The sequence below is a fragment of the Amphimedon queenslandica genome, unplaced genomic scaffold (genome assembly GCF_000090795.2).
Source record: "Amphimedon queenslandica unplaced genomic scaffold, v1.1 AMPQUscaffold_13087, whole genome shotgun sequence".
NCBI classification, from domain to species: Eukaryota; Metazoa; Porifera; class Demospongiae; order Haplosclerida; family Niphatidae; genus Amphimedon; species Amphimedon queenslandica.
In genome coordinates, this window is record NW_003546677.1 from 12,214 (window position 1) to 30,550 (window position 18,337).

At 34.9% G+C, this 18,337-nt stretch overlaps 3 protein-coding genes across 4 annotated transcripts; 1 reads left to right on the top strand and 2 right to left on the bottom strand.

Annotated features, from left to right (window-relative positions):
- Positions 1–648: 648 nt before the first annotated feature.
- On the bottom strand, positions 649–6,140 carry LOC105314148 (uncharacterized). The gene is made up of 13 exons (XM_020001322.1): positions 6,087–6,140; positions 5,489–6,031; positions 4,845–5,029; positions 4,608–4,796; positions 4,333–4,513; positions 2,891–4,255; positions 2,734–2,832; positions 2,024–2,683; positions 1,865–1,977; positions 1,670–1,816; positions 1,449–1,623; positions 1,336–1,401; positions 649–1,285 (listed from the first exon to the last, which is right to left on the bottom strand). Exons 1-13 carry the CDS (start codon positions 6,106–6,108, stop codon positions 951–953), a joined length of 4,080 nt encoding a protein of 1,359 aa, XP_019856881.1. The 5' UTR covers positions 6,109–6,140; the 3' UTR covers positions 649–950.
- A 2,291-nt stretch (positions 6,141–8,431) lies between these two features.
- Positions 8,432–13,797, bottom strand: LOC105314149 (uncharacterized). The gene is made up of 13 exons (XM_020001320.1): positions 13,774–13,797; positions 13,171–13,719; positions 12,870–13,051; positions 12,634–12,831; positions 12,380–12,545; positions 10,754–12,310; positions 10,598–10,696; positions 9,870–10,532; positions 9,650–9,762; positions 9,459–9,605; positions 9,229–9,403; positions 9,119–9,178; positions 8,432–9,073 (listed from the first exon to the last, which is right to left on the bottom strand). The coding sequence occupies exons 1-13, from the start codon at positions 13,793–13,795 to the stop codon at positions 8,739–8,741; spliced, it is 4,266 nt and encodes a 1,421-aa protein (XP_019856879.1). The 5' UTR covers positions 13,796–13,797; the 3' UTR covers positions 8,432–8,738.
- Positions 13,798–16,267: 2,470 nt separating this feature from the next.
- On the top strand, positions 16,268–18,279 carry LOC105314150 (protein unc-93 homolog A-like). Of its 2 annotated transcripts, XM_020001325.1 has the most exons (4): positions 16,268–17,197; positions 17,366–17,481; positions 17,520–17,630; positions 17,968–18,058. In XM_020001325.1, the coding sequence occupies exons 1-3, from the start codon at positions 16,280–16,282 to the stop codon at positions 17,602–17,604; spliced, it is 1,119 nt and encodes a 372-aa protein (XP_019856884.1). In that variant the 5' UTR covers positions 16,268–16,279; the 3' UTR covers positions 17,605–17,630; positions 17,968–18,058. The 2 variants fall into 2 exon arrangements, with proteins under 2 accessions (XP_019856884.1, XP_011406442.1); XM_011408140.2 differs by having other exon boundaries at positions 17,366–17,630; positions 17,968–18,279.
- Positions 18,280–18,337: the final 58 nt, after the last annotated feature.

Genomic DNA, 18,337 nt, shown 5'->3' on the forward strand with positions numbered 1-18,337 from the left:
TATTGCATTCAATGACATACTGACTGCATGCAAACCTGACAATCATTATTACTATAACATCTATTGTTTTTATCATTATTTCTATCATAATAGGCATAGATTTGATTCCTTCAGTTTGTGTTACTACTTCTCTAACTCCAGTCTCTCCAGTACTTGAAGGCTCTACAGTAACAATAACTTGTTACATACAATACGACATATCAGTTGATATTAATGTTAGCATCTTGAGGAATACAAACGAGGTACTTACCAATTCTTCATTGCAAGGATACAATCATTCATATGTCATTAAAAGTGTGAAAGAGAAAGATGAAGGAAACTACACATGCAAAGTGACAGTGATTGCTACCACACTCAGTGACAGCATTGATTTACAAGTCATTCCTGCACAGATCTCAAGCAGTAGCAGTAGCAGATCACACTCAACCTCTCTATCCCTTTCCCTGGCTCCTTCTTTATCCCTTTCCCTGGCTCCTTCACCCTCTCCTTTTATGAGCAGTGACAATATACCAGTCCCTAGTCCCTACACCTACAGGCAATGAGGTTACTACTGCAGTGCCTAGTGATGGTCCATCTTCTACAGTTATTGTCGTTGCTTCAATTTCAAGTGGTCTGGCTCTACTGATATTGTTGGTTATAACATTTTTATTTGGTTTCTTTGTGGGGAAAAGATGCAACAAAAATACGACTGAAGAAAGAATAGGAACTTCACCAGACAAACTAGATAATATTGAGTTGAATTAAATAACTAGCAAAATTAAATTTAAAATTTATGCAGTTTGCATGGTTTTATTTCAACAATTATATATAGGTGTCAAAATTATCCAGTCAATACAATAATATGAGCATTATAAGACAATGCAGTAACTTCACCTAAATCAATTACCTACATAAACATTAATGCCATAGGTTTTTGTTCTATGAATCCTATAGTGTGCAAAAAATGGCAACTAATGGGTTGTATAAAGATTCAGTGACATTTGCAAGTCCATCTTTTCAGCAATATCTTTGAATGCTTCCTTTTCCTTCAGTACTTCCATTAAAGTTGACATTGCCTGAGTTTGTGTAGCAACTGTTGATTTAAGAGCAAACAGTAGTGAAGCACACCTGTCTTGAACTGGTCTGCCAGTATTCATACACTCGGTAGAAATTGCATCAGTAATCAGTTCTTTAGCATACAAGCTCATGATGACAGCTGAAAGGTTACTTGGAGCTGCCAGAATTTCTGAAAGTGTGTCAAAATTATCACGTAATACTTTTCCTGCTAGTTTAAGTTTCCTCTCTTCTATAATTACCAAAATTAAAATAGTTCTATAAATTATACAAAAACAATACCTGTTGGGGAACTTGGCCCTGCTGGAGGTGATGCAATAGTGCCTGTAGGTTTTTGTTGAAAGTCACCTAAATATAATTTACATAAACTATAAATTCATGATAATAATACTAACCCATTGTTAATACAATATTTATTTCCTTAATGTCAGATTTTATTCCTTGCGTTGTGATGGGATAATTTAATTCCTTATCTGCGTCTTTACCAGGAGTGGCTGTGATTGTGAATACACATTTTGGAAATCGAGGAGGAAACATGCTGCCATAGTCATCAATAACATTCTGGCTTACCTATTGTAAATCATAATTACATGTCATTATTAATTTAAGTCCTAACTTTTGAAGGCTTCTGATAAGGTCTCACTGACCATCCTTTAGAACATTTTTTATCATTAAAGCACAACTCGATGTATCCATCATAATCTTTAAATTGAAAATATATCTCCATATATTCTTTGGAACTCTTGAATTCTTTTTTAATATGCTATATACATTAATTGAAAATTAACTGCATTCTGCAGAACATTCATACCTCTATTAGTGCTTTTAGATCTTGACAAAGTAGAAATCTCATCAACCATTCTCTTCCAGCTATTATAACCTCATAAATTACTTGACCAGAGTAAAGCTTAACAGGTAATTCATCTACAATTTATACAAGAATGCTACCAAGTACAGCGTACATTTTTACCTTCAACTAGTATGTGTGTCATTAACTGATTCTGTTCTGATGTATCAATTGTTCTGTTTGGAGATAAAGGAATCACAGGCAGTTCTTCAATATCAAGAAGCATAGATGATTCTTCAAGATTAGTGGAAGACTGTGATGATGATGAAACTGAGAGAGATTTGTGTTCTTTTTTATGTGATGATTTTTCTATGCGATATGGATGCACACGTGTTCTTCTCCTGCGTTCCATGACAATAGACCACTTAGAAAAATTAGCAGTGTTTATGCTACCATATCTGTTACCAACAGAAAATTCTCCACCATCTACTGTATTAAAATTATAAGGTGGCAGATTATTAGTTGTGGTAAAAAAACTAAGGTAATTGCCATGAGCTGGTATTTTTATAGAGACACAATGCTGTATCTCAAGTTTAACTGGTTCAAGGAAAGGCTTGGAGAGGCTTATAGCATATACTGCACTAACAAGCTCAGTATCTTCAGGAAATATAAAGTCTCCCCCTACAAGAGTAGTGATGGTGACCTGTACAGTATCAGAGGGTAGCACTGCTCCTTGTGGTATTGTTATCCTTATACCATATTCCTCCCATTTAACTGATGGGTCAGATCCACCATGAATAAGAAATGACTTTTTATCAGCAACGTGTACACCTTTAAGTTTATCTATATGAAAGTAATAAGGGCACAATAATTAAACATAATTACATTGATACCTTCAGTTTTAGTTACACTTTCAGCAGCTTTTGTATCAAGTTGCTCCTTCTGTTTTGATGGCACAATGGGTACTTGCTCCTTATACTCATCAAACATCGCTGTAAAAAGTAAATAAAATATATGTCAGTATTATAAATTTTAATTATGTAACTATACTTTGTGAGGAATGAAGCAATTTGATCCCCTGAACTTTTTCTTCAGCCTTTTCCTTTTGAACTTGAATCATACTATCATTTTCTTGTAACTGATGCTTATGTTGTTGAATTTGTTGCAATAGTTGCTGGATTTTTTTATCTTTTTCTTCTTGCTCCTTCAGTAACAGCTGATTAAGCCTTTGTGCCTCTTTTTCTTTATCTTCTAGCTCCTTCTTTAGCTTTTGTAACTCGTGATCAAAATTTTGTATTCTTTGCTTCATTTTTGCCTCATTCTCTTGCAACTGAAGATGATGATACTGTTGCTTCTCTGAAAGTTCCTTGTCCTTCTGTCGTAACTGTTGAATATATTTCTTTTCATTTTCTTTTAGCTGATGGCGATATTGCTCCGTCTCTGCTTCTTTTTTTCTTAAATGTTGATGGCATCTTTGAATTTCTGTTTCTTTTTCTGACAACTGTTGAGAATGCTTTTGCTTTGTCTCTGTCTTCTCTCTCTCACTTTCTTGTATTTCTTTCTCCTTCTTTAAGTTCTCTTGTTCTTTTTCTTCCAATTGTTCATGGCATTTTTGTATTTCTTGCTTTGAAAGTGCATCAGTTTTCTCCTTCTCTTGTAACTGATATTGGCATTTTTGTATTTTTTTATCTTTTTCTGCTTTTTCTCTTTCCTTCTCCAACAACTGATCACAGTACTCTTGTAATTGATTAATGTAATTTTGTATTTCCTTCTCCTTTTCTTGTAGCTGTTGAAGATATTTTTGTATTTTTTGGTCTGCTTTGGCTTTTTCTCTCTCTTGCTCCTCCAACTGAAAATGACATCTTTGGATTTCAGCCTCCTTCCCTTTTAACTGATCAAAATGATGGTAATATTCTTGCATCTCTTGCTCCTTTTCTTGTAGCCGATGATGGTAATTTTGTATTTCTAGATCTTTTGCTGCCTTCTCTCTCTCCAGCTTCTCCTGTAACTGAAAGCAGATTCTTTGTATTTCTAGCTCCTTCTCTGCCTTAATTTCTTGCAATTGATGATATTTTTGCTCTTTCTCTTGTAATTGTAAATAATGTTCTGTCTCCTTTTTTTCTATTTTTATTGACAAATGACGGCTATGATCTTGTTCATTCCTTAATTGTTGTTTAATAGCTTGTGTCTCTAGTTCCTGCTGTTTTAGTAATTTTTTACATTCTGCAAGCTTGTGCCCTTCCCATTTTTGTGCTGTGCTGCTGGGTAATACTTGTACTTCCTCTTTTTGCTTCTGATACTCAAGCCAATGCAATCTTCCTTGTTGGAGTTGCTGAAAATATGTATTTTGGTACTGCCAATTATTTGATAGATCTACTGGTATATTTTTTACCATAATTTTTTCTTTGTCAAACACTATATTAATATAAAATTGGGAATAATATACTCATTGTGAATTGCAAGCCACATGCACCACATATACCAGTACATACCTAGGCTTTTTGTTACTGTTATGAATGGATACAGAACCAGTTCATCAGTTACTGCAGTAACTTTTTTTCTGGAAACAAATGCTCCTCCAACAATTATGATCCAGAAACAACGAGGACTCAATGTAAACACTGAGAGGGAATGAGCCCATCTCTGACTAAATGAGTGATCTATACCTCCTATCTGTTAATAGAAATAATCATTAGAAGAATTAATAACATCGGCTGCATGAATCACAACTTCATTCAATGAATAGTTAAAATGTAAAAACCCATACTTTTTGCCAGGTGCGTTGAGCAGTATCAAAGATCCAGCAGTCATCTAATGTATCATCATCATTATTCATCCCACCACATATCACCAGCAGAGGGCACTCAAATTTGGTTACAATAATAGCACCTGCATGATTGTATCTACCCACAGGCCATTGATCAATTGCTTCAGGTTTTTTTATACACTGCCAAAACTAAGAAATAAAAAATTAGCAATTAAGAATAAGTTTATTTTAACATACCACAGTGCTGAGTGATATGTCTATATTTAATAAATACATATCATTGCTAGCAATAGCCTCAGTTTTATCATCTTGTACAATTCCACCAAAAAGAACAGCTCTTTTGTTGCTGATTTTTTCAAGAACAAAACCATCAGCAGGTGGTATATTACACTGACCAATGACAAATACATTGTCCCATTTTTCTAAATAAAAATAAAAGATAAGGGTTAGTACCAGTACAATCGGCTAGGCCCTTAATGAAACTATTGGTTGGAAGGCAGGGCCGCTGAGAGCTTTGGAGGGGCCTGGGGAAGGAAATTGAATTGTGCAAAGTGCGGCAAAAAATTTTGCAGTTTTAATCATATTCCTAGTGGGTGTGGTCAAAATTAATTAATTTTTACCTGCACGCATGATAACATGCACTTTGTCTATTGAATTTTAACTAGCTAGGAAGATTGATTTTGATGATATCATCACTTTTTTGCTTGGCAAAAGGCCAGAAGGGCCCATCTTCTGTAATAATTTTGTTTAATTAAGTTCTTAAAAAATTTCTTGGGGCCCTTAAAATTGTGGGGCCCAGGGCATTTGCCCCTTTTGCCCCCCACTCTCAGTGGCCCTGTTGGAAGGTTTAGCATTATAATATTTGTACACAGTATCATTACCTGATGATAAATTATACATTGAGTGTTCATTAGTACGCCATCTTCCACCATGTAGTTCAGACTGGATGTATTTATTATGCAGCACTTGTACAGCTGGTTTAGATCCTATTCCTCCTATCATTAGCAAGTAATGTACTCCATCATGTTCAAACAATAACATCCCACCACAGCTTCTCCTCATAACTGGTCTAGTTGCGTCGGTTGGTTCTAATTCTCTCCATTGAAGACTAGCGGTATCCAGTTGTGTAATACTGTTGTGAAAGCAGTTGTCATGATTGCAATAGCCACCAAAATAATACAAATAGTCATTTATTGCAGTACACGAGTAACCAGTGACTCCTAATGGAGGAGTACCAGTAGTTTGTCTAGTAAACCATTGACCAGTTGAGGCAGTAAAGTGATGTATAGTATTAGTAAATTTTCTCTTCTCTGGACTGTCATGTACTTTAGGCAAACCAGCTTGATCACCAGCCCACACAAATAGTTCAGAATCACCTACTGTTGCAGCACTATGGAAAAATCTTGCTTTCAATCCAGGGTAATCTATTAATGATTGCACACATTGGTTAACAAAATTATTGCTTAAAGCTTTTGCTACCTTTTGAATGCTGTTTCGCCATTGTTTAGAGAGCAATCACGCACATTCCTTTCTTAGGCGTTGCCCCATTTGTGACCAATTAAAATTGACCAAAAACTCTATGCATATTCTAATCAGTTTCATAGCCCAGCTATTAATAGAACTATATGTATAACCCTTTAAAAGGAAATTTGCTATACTTCATAAAGGCTATTTCTGGCAGTAAAATGAACTCAGTGATTTGATCTAGATCTACATCTATGCATGCATTAGTACATACTCTATATAGACTCTAAATCAGAGATTGCACGATATCAGCTATCAAATATGCAATTACTGTAATAGATCTAAAAGTTAAGTAGACTATTGTATTTCTGTGGTTTGTTTATAGATACAACCTGCTTGAACAGTAAGACGAATATTTACTGGCAATAAGAAGAATCATGAAGGATTGCTCTCTCCTTCTTTTAACTGTATTAGTTCTCCAAGGGGCAAGAGGTGTACTGATGGAGGCCTGTAATGGTGTAACAAATATAAATGAATTAGGTAAGTTTATGATCCTAATTGAGTTGCTCTTTGCATGAACTTTATTATTACTAATAACATAAAGTTAGACTCCCCGAATTAGAATGCTTAAAAGATTTTCTGCAGAAACTAATACATTGTTTTGTTTCATTTACAGTTAGTCAATACAGTCTTAAAGTGAGTACCAGTTTCTCTAGTGATGGAAGTTCCTTATCACTCAACTGTACTATCAATAATGGAACAGCTAACTTACAGCCTGGACAAGAGTTAGTATGGACTGAAGGAGGAATAGAGATACAAGATGGGACTATAGGATATTCAGTACATCAGACGAATACCAGCTCTCTCTTGACAATAAGTATAACTCATGGACTACAGTATGGTGAATATGGTTGCCAGTGTCACAATAGGCATAGCTATACACATAATTCCCTCAGTAAGCTGATAGTCACTGGTTCATTCATCCAACACTGCAGTGACAAAACTACCACAACAGCAGCACCACAATCAGGTCAGTGAGATGTCATCACTGTAATATTAATTTGTTATCATTGTAAATGTTCTGTAGCTCCAGCTCCAATCATTACCACACATAACGTATCCAGTCCTGGTCAAACTGTTAGTATCACATGTAACCAGTCTATGGCAGTACTGGTTAAAGAACACAGTAATGGCTCATTGGTAGAGACCATTAACAACATTACTGTCTCATCTCCTAATGATCAAGAGAAGTTTGGATGTATTCTGAATGATACAATACTAGAGATACACTATGTCACTATTAAAGGTATATACATTTTAATGTACATTGTCGATAGATAAAGAGAGAAGATTCAATTTTTTTTTCATCAATAGGTTATGAGCCAATTCCTCTTTTATTTCCACCTTCTCCTGGAACAATTCTTCTCCCTTTTTCAACTGACTCTAATTTCACACAGCCTGTGCAGTCTATTCTCCTCTTCCACTACAATCATTTCAAATAACTTTTAGAACTGGGAATTTTATTGTGGGTGGCCTTCAAAACACATATACCTCCAGTAGCCCCATTGAAGATTTGTATAGACTGAGCATGGTACCTAATGCAGGGAATGACCGGGTTGTTGATTCCTTAGATTTTTATTGCACTGCCAGTACTTTATGGGATACTGTTGGAATAGAAAGATACAGGGTTGACTTTGATACTCAAGGTTAGTAGCTATACACATCATTTTCTTATTGACATACTAACCGCAAATCTGACAATCATTATTATTACTATAACATCTATTGCTTTTATCATTATTTCTATCATACTAGGCATAGATTTGATTCCTTCAGTTTGTGTTACTACATCTCTAACTCCAGCCTCTCCAGCACCTGAAGGCTCTACAGTAACAATAACTTGTCACATACAATATGATATATCAGTTGATATTAATGTTAGTATATTGAGGAATACAAACGAGGTACTTACCAATTTTTCATTGCAAGGATACAATCATTCATACGTCATTAAAAGTGTGAAAGAAAAAGATGAAGGAAACTACACATGCATGGTGACAGGGATTGCTACCACTCTCAGTGACAGCATTGATTTACAAGTCATTCCTGCACAGATCTCAAGCAGTAGCAGCAGGTCACACTCAACCTCTCTATCCCTTTCCCTGGCTCCTTCTTTATCCCTTTCTCTAGCTCCTTCACCCTCTCCTTTTATGAGCAGTGACAATATACCAGTCCCTACACCTACAGGCAATGAGGTTACTACTGCAGTGCCTAGTGACGGTCCATCTTCTACAGTTATTGTCGTTGCTTCAATTTCAAGTGGTCTGGCTCTACTGATATTGTTGGTTATAACATTTTTATTTGGTTTCTTTGTGGGGAAAAGATGCAACAAAAATACAACTGAAGAAAGAAGAGGAAGATCACCAGATAACCTGGACAATATTGAGTTGACTTAAATAACTAACAAAATAAAATAAACAAGTTTGCACAATTTGTTTAAACAATTATAGGTGTCACAATGGTTTTGAGACTAATCTTGTTATTTTCCAGTCAATACAACATGAGCATTAAAATACGATACTGACAATTGCCTACATAAACTTTAATGTGATAGGTTTTTGTTTTCTGAGTCCTAATACTGAAAAAAATCTGCTAAAAAATTGGCAACTAATGGGTTGTATAAATATTCAGTGACATTTGCAAGTCCATATTTTCAGCAATGTCTTTGAAAGCTTCTTCTTCTTTTAATACTCCAATTAAAGTTAACATTGACTGAGGTTGTGTAGTAACTGTAGATTGAAGAGCAAACAGTAATGAAGCACACCTGTCTTGAACTGGTCTGCCAGTATTCATGCATTCTGTAGAAGTTGCACCAGTAATCAATTTTTTAGCATACAAGTTCATGATGACAGTTGAAAGGTTACTTGGAGCTGCCAGAATCTTAGAAAGTGTTTTAAAATTATCTCGTAACACTTCTCCTGCTAATTGAAGTTGCCTTTCCTCTATGATAACCATAATTACATATTAGTATATTATATACACTATACCTGGAGAAATTGAACCTGATGGTGATGCAATAGTTTCTACAGGCTTTTGTTGAAAATCACCTAAATATAATTAACATAAACTAACTCATAATAATAATAATGATACTAACCCATTGTTAATACAATATTTATTTCCTCGGTGTCAGATTTTATTCCTTGGATTGGGATAGGATAACTTAATTCCTTAACTGCTTCTTCACCAGGTGTAGCTGTGATTGTGAATACACATTTTGGAAATCGAGGAGGAGACATGCTGCCATATTCATCAATAACATTCTGGCTTACCTATTGTAAATCATAATTACATGTCACTATTATTATTATTAGTTTTAATCCTAACTTTTGAAGGTTTCTGACGGGGTCTCACTGACCATCCTTTAGGACATTCTTTATCATTAAAGCACAACTCAATGCATCCATCATAATCTTCAAACTGAAAAGATATCTCCATATATTCTTCAGAACTCTTGAATTCTTTTTTAATATGCTGTGTTAATTAAAAATTAACTGTTTACTGCAGAACATTTTTACCTCTATTAGTGCATTTAGATCTTGACAAAGCAGAAATCTCATCAACCATTCTCTTCCTGTTATTCTAACCTCATACATTACTTGACCAAAGTAAAGCTTAACAGGTGATTCATCTACAATTTATACAATAATACTACCAAGTACTTACTACCATGAGTGGATAATTATTTATAATTATTTAAATAATTATCCACTCTTGTTACTACGTATACATTTTTACCTTCTAATATCTCCACTGGTATGTGTATCATTAACTGATTTTGTTCTGATGCATCAATTGTTCTCTTTAACGGAATCACTGGTGGTTCTTCAATATTAGGGAGCTTAGGCGATTCTTCAATACTAGTTGAAGACTGTGATGATGATGAAACTGAGAGAGATTCGTGTTCTTTTTTATGTGATGATTTTTCTATGCGATATGGATGCACACGTGTTCTTCTCCTGCATTTCATGACAACAGACCACTTAGAAAACTTAGCAATGCTTATGCTACCATATCTGTTGCCAATTGAAAATTCTCCACCATCTACTGTATTGAACTTGTAAGGTGGCTGATTATTAGTTGTGGTAGAAAAACTAAGGTAATTGCCATGAGCTGGTGTTTTTATGGAAACACAATGCTGTATCTCAAGTTTAACTGGTTCAAGGAAAGGTTTGGAGAGGTTTATAGCATATACTGCACTAACAAGCTCAGTGTCTTCAGGAAATATAAAATCTCCTCCTACAAGAGCAGTGATAGTAACCTGTACAGTATCAGAGGGCAGCACTGCTCCTTGTGGTATTGTTATCCTTATACCATATTCCTCCCAATTAACTGACTGGTCAGGTCCACCGTGAATAAGAAATGACTTTTTATCAGCAACGTGTACACCTTTAAGTTCATCTATATGAAAATAATAAGGGCACAATAATTAAAGATTATACATGCATAATTACATTAATTGATACCTTCAGTTTTAGTTACACTTTCAGCAGCTTTTGTATCAAGTTGCTCCTTCTGTTTTGATGGCACAATGGGTACTTGCTCCTTATGCTCATCAAACATCGCTGTAAAAGTAAATAAAATATATGTCAGTATTAAAAATTTTAATTATGTAACTATACTTTGTGAGGAATGAAGCAATTTGATCCCCTGAACTTTTTCTTCAGCCTTTTCCTTTTGAACTTGAATCATACTATCATTTTCTTGTAACTGATGCTTATACTGTTGTATTTGCTGCAATAGTAGCTGGATCTTTTTATCTTTTTCTCTTTGCTCCTTCAGTAACAGCTGACTAAGCCTTTGTGTCTCTTTTTCTTTATCTTCTAGCTCCTTCTTTAGCTTTTGTAACTCATGATCAAAATTTTGTATTTTTTGCTTCATTTTTGCCTCATTCTCTTGCAACTGAAGATGATGATACTTTTGCTTCTCTGAAAGTTCCTTGTCTTTCTGTCGTAACTGTTGAATATATTTATTTTCATTTTCTTTTAGCTGATGGCGATATTGCTCCTTCTCTGCTTCCTTTTTTCTTAAATGTTGATGGCATTTTTGAATTTCTGTTTCTTTTTCTGACATTTGTAGAGAATGCCTTCGCTTTGTCTCTGTCTTCTCTCTCTCACTTTCTTGTATTTCTTTCTCCTTCTTTAAGTTTTCTTGCTCTTTTTCTTGCAATTGTTGATGGCATTTTTGAATTTCTGTTTCTTTTTCTGACAATTGTAGAGAATGCCTTCGCTTTGTCTCTGTTTGATCTCTCTCATTTTCTTGTATTTTTTGATAATATATTTGCTTTTCTTTATCCTTTTTTAAGTTCTCTTGCTCTTTTTCTTGCAATCGTTGATGGTATTTTTGTATTTCTTGCTTTGAAAATGCATCAGTTTTCTCCTTCTCTTGTAACTGATATTGGTATTTTTGTATTTCTTGATCTTTTTCTGCTTTTTCTCTCTCTTTCTCTGACAACTGACGACAGTATTCTTGCAGTTGATTAAAGTAAATTTGTATTTCGTCCTCCTTTTTTTGCAGTTGTTGAAGGTATCTTTGTATTTCTTGATTTTTAAGTGACTCCATTTTTTCTTTCTCCTGCAACTGGTAATAATAATTCTGTAATTCTTGGTCTGTTTTGGCTTTCTCCCTCTCTTGCTCCTCCAACTGAAAATGACATCTTTGGATTTCAGCCTCCTTCCCTTTTAACTGATCAAAATGATGGTAATATTCTTGCATTTCTCGCTCCTTTTCTTGTAGCCGATGATGGTAATTTTGTATTTCTAGATCTTTTGCTGCCTTCTCACTCTCCAGCCTCTCCTGTAACTGAAAGCAGATTCTTTGTATTTCTAGTTCCTTTTCTGCCTTATTTTCTTGCAATTGATGGTGATATTTCTGATCTTTCTCTTGTAATTCTAGATAATGTTCTGTCTCCTTTTTTTCTATTTTTATTGTTAATTGACGGCTATGATCTTGCTCATTCCTTAATTGTTGTTTAATAGCTTGTATCTCTAGTTCCTCTTTTAGTGATGTTTTATATTCTGTAAGCTGGTGCCCTTCCCATACTTGTACTTCCTCTTTTTGCTTCTGATATTCCAGCCAGTGCGTTCTTCCTAGTTGGAGTTGCTGAAAATACATACTCTGGTACTGTCTATTATTTGATACTGGTATATCCTGTACTATAACTTTTTCTTTGTTAAAAACTATTAATATAAAGAAAAAATTTAATGCAATAAATCTGTGCAAGCCACATCAAGTATACCAGTACATACCTAAGCTTTTCATCACTGTTATATATGGATACTGAACCAGTTCATCGCTAGTAACTTCTCTTCTGGAAACAAATGCTCCTCCAACAGTAATAATCCAAAAACAACGAGGACTAAAAGTGAACACTGAGAGGGAATGAGCCCATCTCTTACTAAATGAGTGACCTACCTATTAATAGAAATAATCATTAATAACATTATATGGCTAGATGGCACAACTTGATTTAATGAATACCGGTAAATGTAAAAATTCATACTTTTGTCCAAGTTGTCCAAGTGCGTTGAGTAATATCAAACATCCAGCAGTCATCTAATTTATCATTATTATTATTCATTCCACCACATATCACCAGTAGAGGGTAGAGTAATTCAGCTACAATAATAGTACCTGCATGAATATATCTACCTATAGGCCATTTGTCAATTGCTTCAGGCTTTTTTATACACTGCCAAGACTAAGAGAGCAATTAAAAATAATTTTATTTTAACATACCACAGTGCTGAGTGATAAGTCAATATTTAATAAATACAAATCATTGCTAGCAGTGGCCTCAGTTGTATCATCTTGTACGATTCCACCAAACAAAATAGCTTTTGTGTTGCTGATCTTTTCAATTATAAAACCATCAGCAGATGGTATACACTGACCAGTGACAGATACATAGTCCCATTTTCCTAAATTATAATACATTTTATGTGATTATTATAGGTTGCTTAAAATAAACATTGCAACAGTTTAATCAACTGTCTAATCAAAAATGATAGATCTAAAATAATTCAAAGAATAATATTACCTAATGATAAATTATACATTGAGTGCTCATTAGTACGCCATCTTCCACTAGATCTTTCATGCATTGTCTCAATGTATTTATTATGCAGCAGTTGTACAGCTGGTTTAGATCCTATTCCTCCTATCATTAGCAAGCAATGTACTCCATCATGTTCAAACGATAACATCCCACCAAAGCCTCTCCTCATAACTGGTCTAGTTGCATCAGTTGGTTCTAATTCTCTCCATTGAAGACTAATGGTATCCAGTCGTGTAATACTGTTGTGAAAGCAGTTGTCATGATTGCAATAGCCACCAAAATAATACAGATGGTCATTTATTGCAGCACAAGAGTATCCCATGACTCCTAATGGAGAAGTACCAGTAGTTTCTCTAGCAAACCATTGACCAGATGAGGTAGTAAAGTGTTGTATAGTATTAGTAAATTTTCTCTTCTCTGGACTGTCATGTACTTTAGGCAAACCAGCTTGCTCACCAGCCCACACAAATAGTGCAGAATCACCTACTGTTGCAGCACTATGAAAAAATCTTGCTTTCAATCCAGGGTAATCTATAAATGATGTCAGCATTGGTTAACAAAATTATTGCTTGAAGCTTTTGCTACCTTTTGGATGCTGTTTCGCCATTGTTTAGCAATCACGCACATTCCTTTCTTGGGCGTTGCCCCATTTGTGACCAATTAAAATTGACCAGAAACTCCATACATTTCTAATGAGTTTAATAGCTCAGCCATTAATAGAACTAACCCTTTAAAAGGAAATTTGCTGTACTTTATAAAGGCTATTTCTGGCAGTAAAATGAACTCAGTGATTTGATCTAGATCTACATCTATGCATGCATGAGTACGTACTCTAGACTCTAAATCAGAGATTGCATGATACCAGCTATCAAATATGCAATTACTGTAATAGATCTAAAAGTTAAGTAGACTATTGTATTTCTGTGGTTTGTTTATAGATACAACCTGCTTGAACAGTAAGACGACTATTTACTGGCAATAAGAAGAATCATGAAGGATTGCTCTCTTCTTCTTTTAACTGTAATATTAGTTCTCCAAGGGGCAAGAGGTGTACTGATGGAGGTCTGTAATGGTGTAACAAATATAAATGAATTAGGTAAGTTTATGATCCTACATGTAATTGAGTTGCTCTTTGCATAAACATTATATTACTAATAACTTGCTTTGTTCACTTTGTTGCTTTGCTTTGTTTGAATTAGAATGCTTAAAAGATTTATTGCAGTAATAATACATTATTTGTTTCATTTACAGTTAGTCAATACAGCCTTGAAGTGAGTACCAGTTTCTCTAGTGATGGAAGTTCCTTATCACTCAACTGTACTATCAATAATGGAGCAGCTAACTTACAGCCTGGACAAGAGTTAGTATGGACTGAAGGAGGAATAGAGATACAAGAAGGGACTATAAGATATTCAGTACATCAGAGTACTACCAGCTCTCTATTGACAGTTAATATAACTCATGGACTACACTATGGTGAATATGATTGCCAGTGTCACAATAGGCACAATTATACACACAATTCCCTCAGTAAACTAATAGCTAGTGGTTCATTCACCCAACACTGCAGTGACAAATACTCAATAACAGCAGCACCACAAACAAGTGAGGTGTTATCATTGTAATATTATATGTCCTTTCATCTTTCTGTAGGTCCAGCTCCAATCATTACCACACATAACGTATCCAGTCCTGGTCAAACTGTTAGTATCACATGTAACCAGTCTTTGGCAGTACTGGTTAAAGAACACAGTAATGGCTCATTGATAGAGACCATTAACAATATTACTGTCTCATCTCCTAATGATCAAGGGAAGTTTGGATGCATTCTGAATGATACAATACTAGAGATACACTATGTCACTATTGAAGGTAGACTACACCTTAACTTATAATGTATAATTGTACTTTTTAGGCTATGAGCCTATTTGGTTTATATTTCCACCTTTACTTCAAACAACTGTTCTTCCTTTTTCTGTTGGAATAAATCCTCCAACCCTGTGTGCTGTATATTCTCCACTACCACTGGAAGCATTTCAAATACTCTTTAAAGCTGGCAATACTTGTGTCGGAAATTTTCGAAGCATCTACAGCACTAGTGGTCCCCTAGGGAAGGACCTGTGGAGAATTAATATAGTACCTTATAAAGGGAACGATGTCATTGTTAAATCTTTGGATCTTTATTGCAGAGCTCGTACTGTATGGGAGACTGTAACAAGTGAAAGATACAAAGTTGACTTTGAAACTGAAGGTTATACTCATGTGTATTACTATTGTTATTATTATGATTTATTATTTCTATTAGGTTCAGATTTGATTCCTTCAGTTTGTGTTACTACATCTCTAACTCCAGCCTCTCCAGCACTTGAAGGCTCTACAGTTACAATAACTTGTCACATACAATACGACATATCAGTTGATATTAATGTTAGCATATTGAGGAATACAAACGAGGTACTTACCAGTTCTTCATTGCAAGGACACAATCATTCATATGTCATTAAAAGTGTGAAAGAGAAAGATGAAGGAAACTACACATGCAAAGTGACAGTGATTGCTACCACTCTCAGTGACAGCATTGATTTACAAGTCATTCCTGCACAGACCTCAAGCAGTAGCAGCAGATCACAAACTCTTTCCCTAACTCCTTCACCCTCTCCTTTCATAAGCATTGACAATACACCAGTCCCTACACCTACAGACAATGTGGAGGCTACTCTATCTTCCAATGCAGTAACAGTTGCTGCAGTTGCTTCAGTTTTAAGTAGTCTGGCTCTATTACTATTTCTAGCTTTATCGTTGTCATTTGGTTGCATTGTAAGAAAAGGATGCAAGGAAAATGATACTGAAGAAAGTAGAGCAAGAGCTTCTTCACGAGACATGCAAAACAATCATTACATATTGAGTTGATATAATGATTTATTTAGAAGCGAAAGTTTCAAATCCACTGACTTTGATGCCAAATTTTAGGTCACTGTTGTCACACTTTTAGGTGAAAATTATGTTATTGAATGTTGCGTGGGTGTAGATTTGGGTGGTACAATTATGTGGTTGCATTGGCATCCTGACATCCTCTCACTAATAAGGAAAGATGGAGACTCTCTCGCCATTAGAATTAAAGGATTTTGTAGAGGAGAGAAAACCGTCCTTACTAGAGAAGGAGAAAAGAACCCTTCAATGCTGCTCTACTTCACCAAAATCAATCGCCTACAAGAACTTATTAGGCGTTTCTATATCCTACTGGATCATATTCGGGGCCTATTTGGCTGTAATTGGACTACAGAGCAGCCTAAACGAAGAAATAGGACTAGCATCTTTGAGTATACTCTATGCTACCTTTCTATTATCAGGACTCTACACGTCAGCCGTGTTACAAATATTTGGTACTAAGATAACTTTGGTAGCATGCTACATAGTAATGTTACTGTACACTCTATCAAATTATTATCCTAACTGGTACACACTGATCACAGGATCTGTTCTATTTGGATTAGCATTTGGACCAATTTGGGCATCTCTAAGCATACATGTAGCAACTGTAGCGAGGCAATATGCAAGCTCGATTAACAAAAATCCGGCTCACTTCATTTCTCTGTTCATAGGAATAAACACAATGTTCTATAAGCTTGGTTATGTACCAGCCAACATTGCTTCCTCTGCTATATTACTGCTAAGAAGCAGTAGAAGTGATGATGGTTATACTGATAACAGCACCAATGGGATTTGTAATAACACCGATGCAAGCGATATCAGTGATGAATCTCTTTATATCATTTTATCTGTTGATGTCTTTTTTGATCTACTGGCTATTTTGATTCTTATTGTCTTTGTCGATCATCTTGGTGCTACGGCTAGGCTTGATTCAGTCGGTAAAACTCTATCTTTATACGTCAAGAAACCTTTCCTGGCAACGTTGAAGATGTTCACAGAGTGGAAGATGCTGTTGGTGTTGCCAATGATGACCTTTGATGGCTTTGTGATATCATTTGCACTAGGATCATTTGCAAGAGTAAGTTTAATAAAATTAATATTATTATACACATAGAGGTAGCATTAGGTCATTTTGTTGGAGTAAAATAAAAGCAGGTTACCATATAATGGAAAAAAATATTAATATGTAATTAGAAAAAAATGAGACAAAAATATTATCATTAATTATTATTATTATTATTATTAGTTTTATGTGTCCGACTGTATTGGTGTTCAGTGGGTTGGACTAACACAAATGGCCTTTGGTGTATTCAGTGCTCTATCTGCCGTTATTAATGGTCGTCTTGTCAAGATTGTTCCTCAGTATGTGATGTTGTATAGCACAATATTACTTAATATAGGACTCATTGTGTTTTTCTTATTTTGGGAGAGAGTGCCCAGTTTACCGGCAGTTTTTCTGGGAATGATTGTATGGGGAACGTGTGATGGAATCTGGAACTCTGTACCTCCAAGTGAGTGTATGCACTGTACATTGTTTAGGTAGCAGTCGTCATGCATCATGTGTATTTAATCAAAAATAAAAAGGAGAGAATTCTCCATTTTATTACATTTCCTGATGCATATACATTTACTTTTGTTTTACAGCAAGTTTGAGCTGATTCCATCATTCCAATCAAAATTAGATTTTTTACAAATTTTTTAAGTTCCTCAATAATTGGGCGCTATAATAGTACAGGATGTTTTGTCAAAAATGGCCAGGAGAAAATACTTTATTTTTGTTATACTTTCATTAAGCATATTTACATTCACAAAGTATACTATAAATATTATTTATATTACTATCTGTAGGTCTAACTGGTTCATTGTTTCCTCATAAACAGGAAGCTGCCTTCAGTGCACTGAGAATGGGGCTTGGTGTTGGTTTTATCATTGGGTTTGTGTCAGCTTTGTTCCTAAACATTGAAGTTCAGTATTACATTGGGATAGCATTTTTATTACTCATCATAATCACTGCATCAATTCTGTTCTTCACTACTCAGACAAAAGAGCAACTGTGCCCATGTTGTGTATCAAAATAATTCAACTTATCATTACAGTTTTAATCAGGTTTTATCATAATTATTATTAAGTTATTTATTATAATTTTGCATTTGCATCAGTTTAATAAACACAATCATTATTATGCTAGCTAATCTACCATAGTTACAATCTCACTACA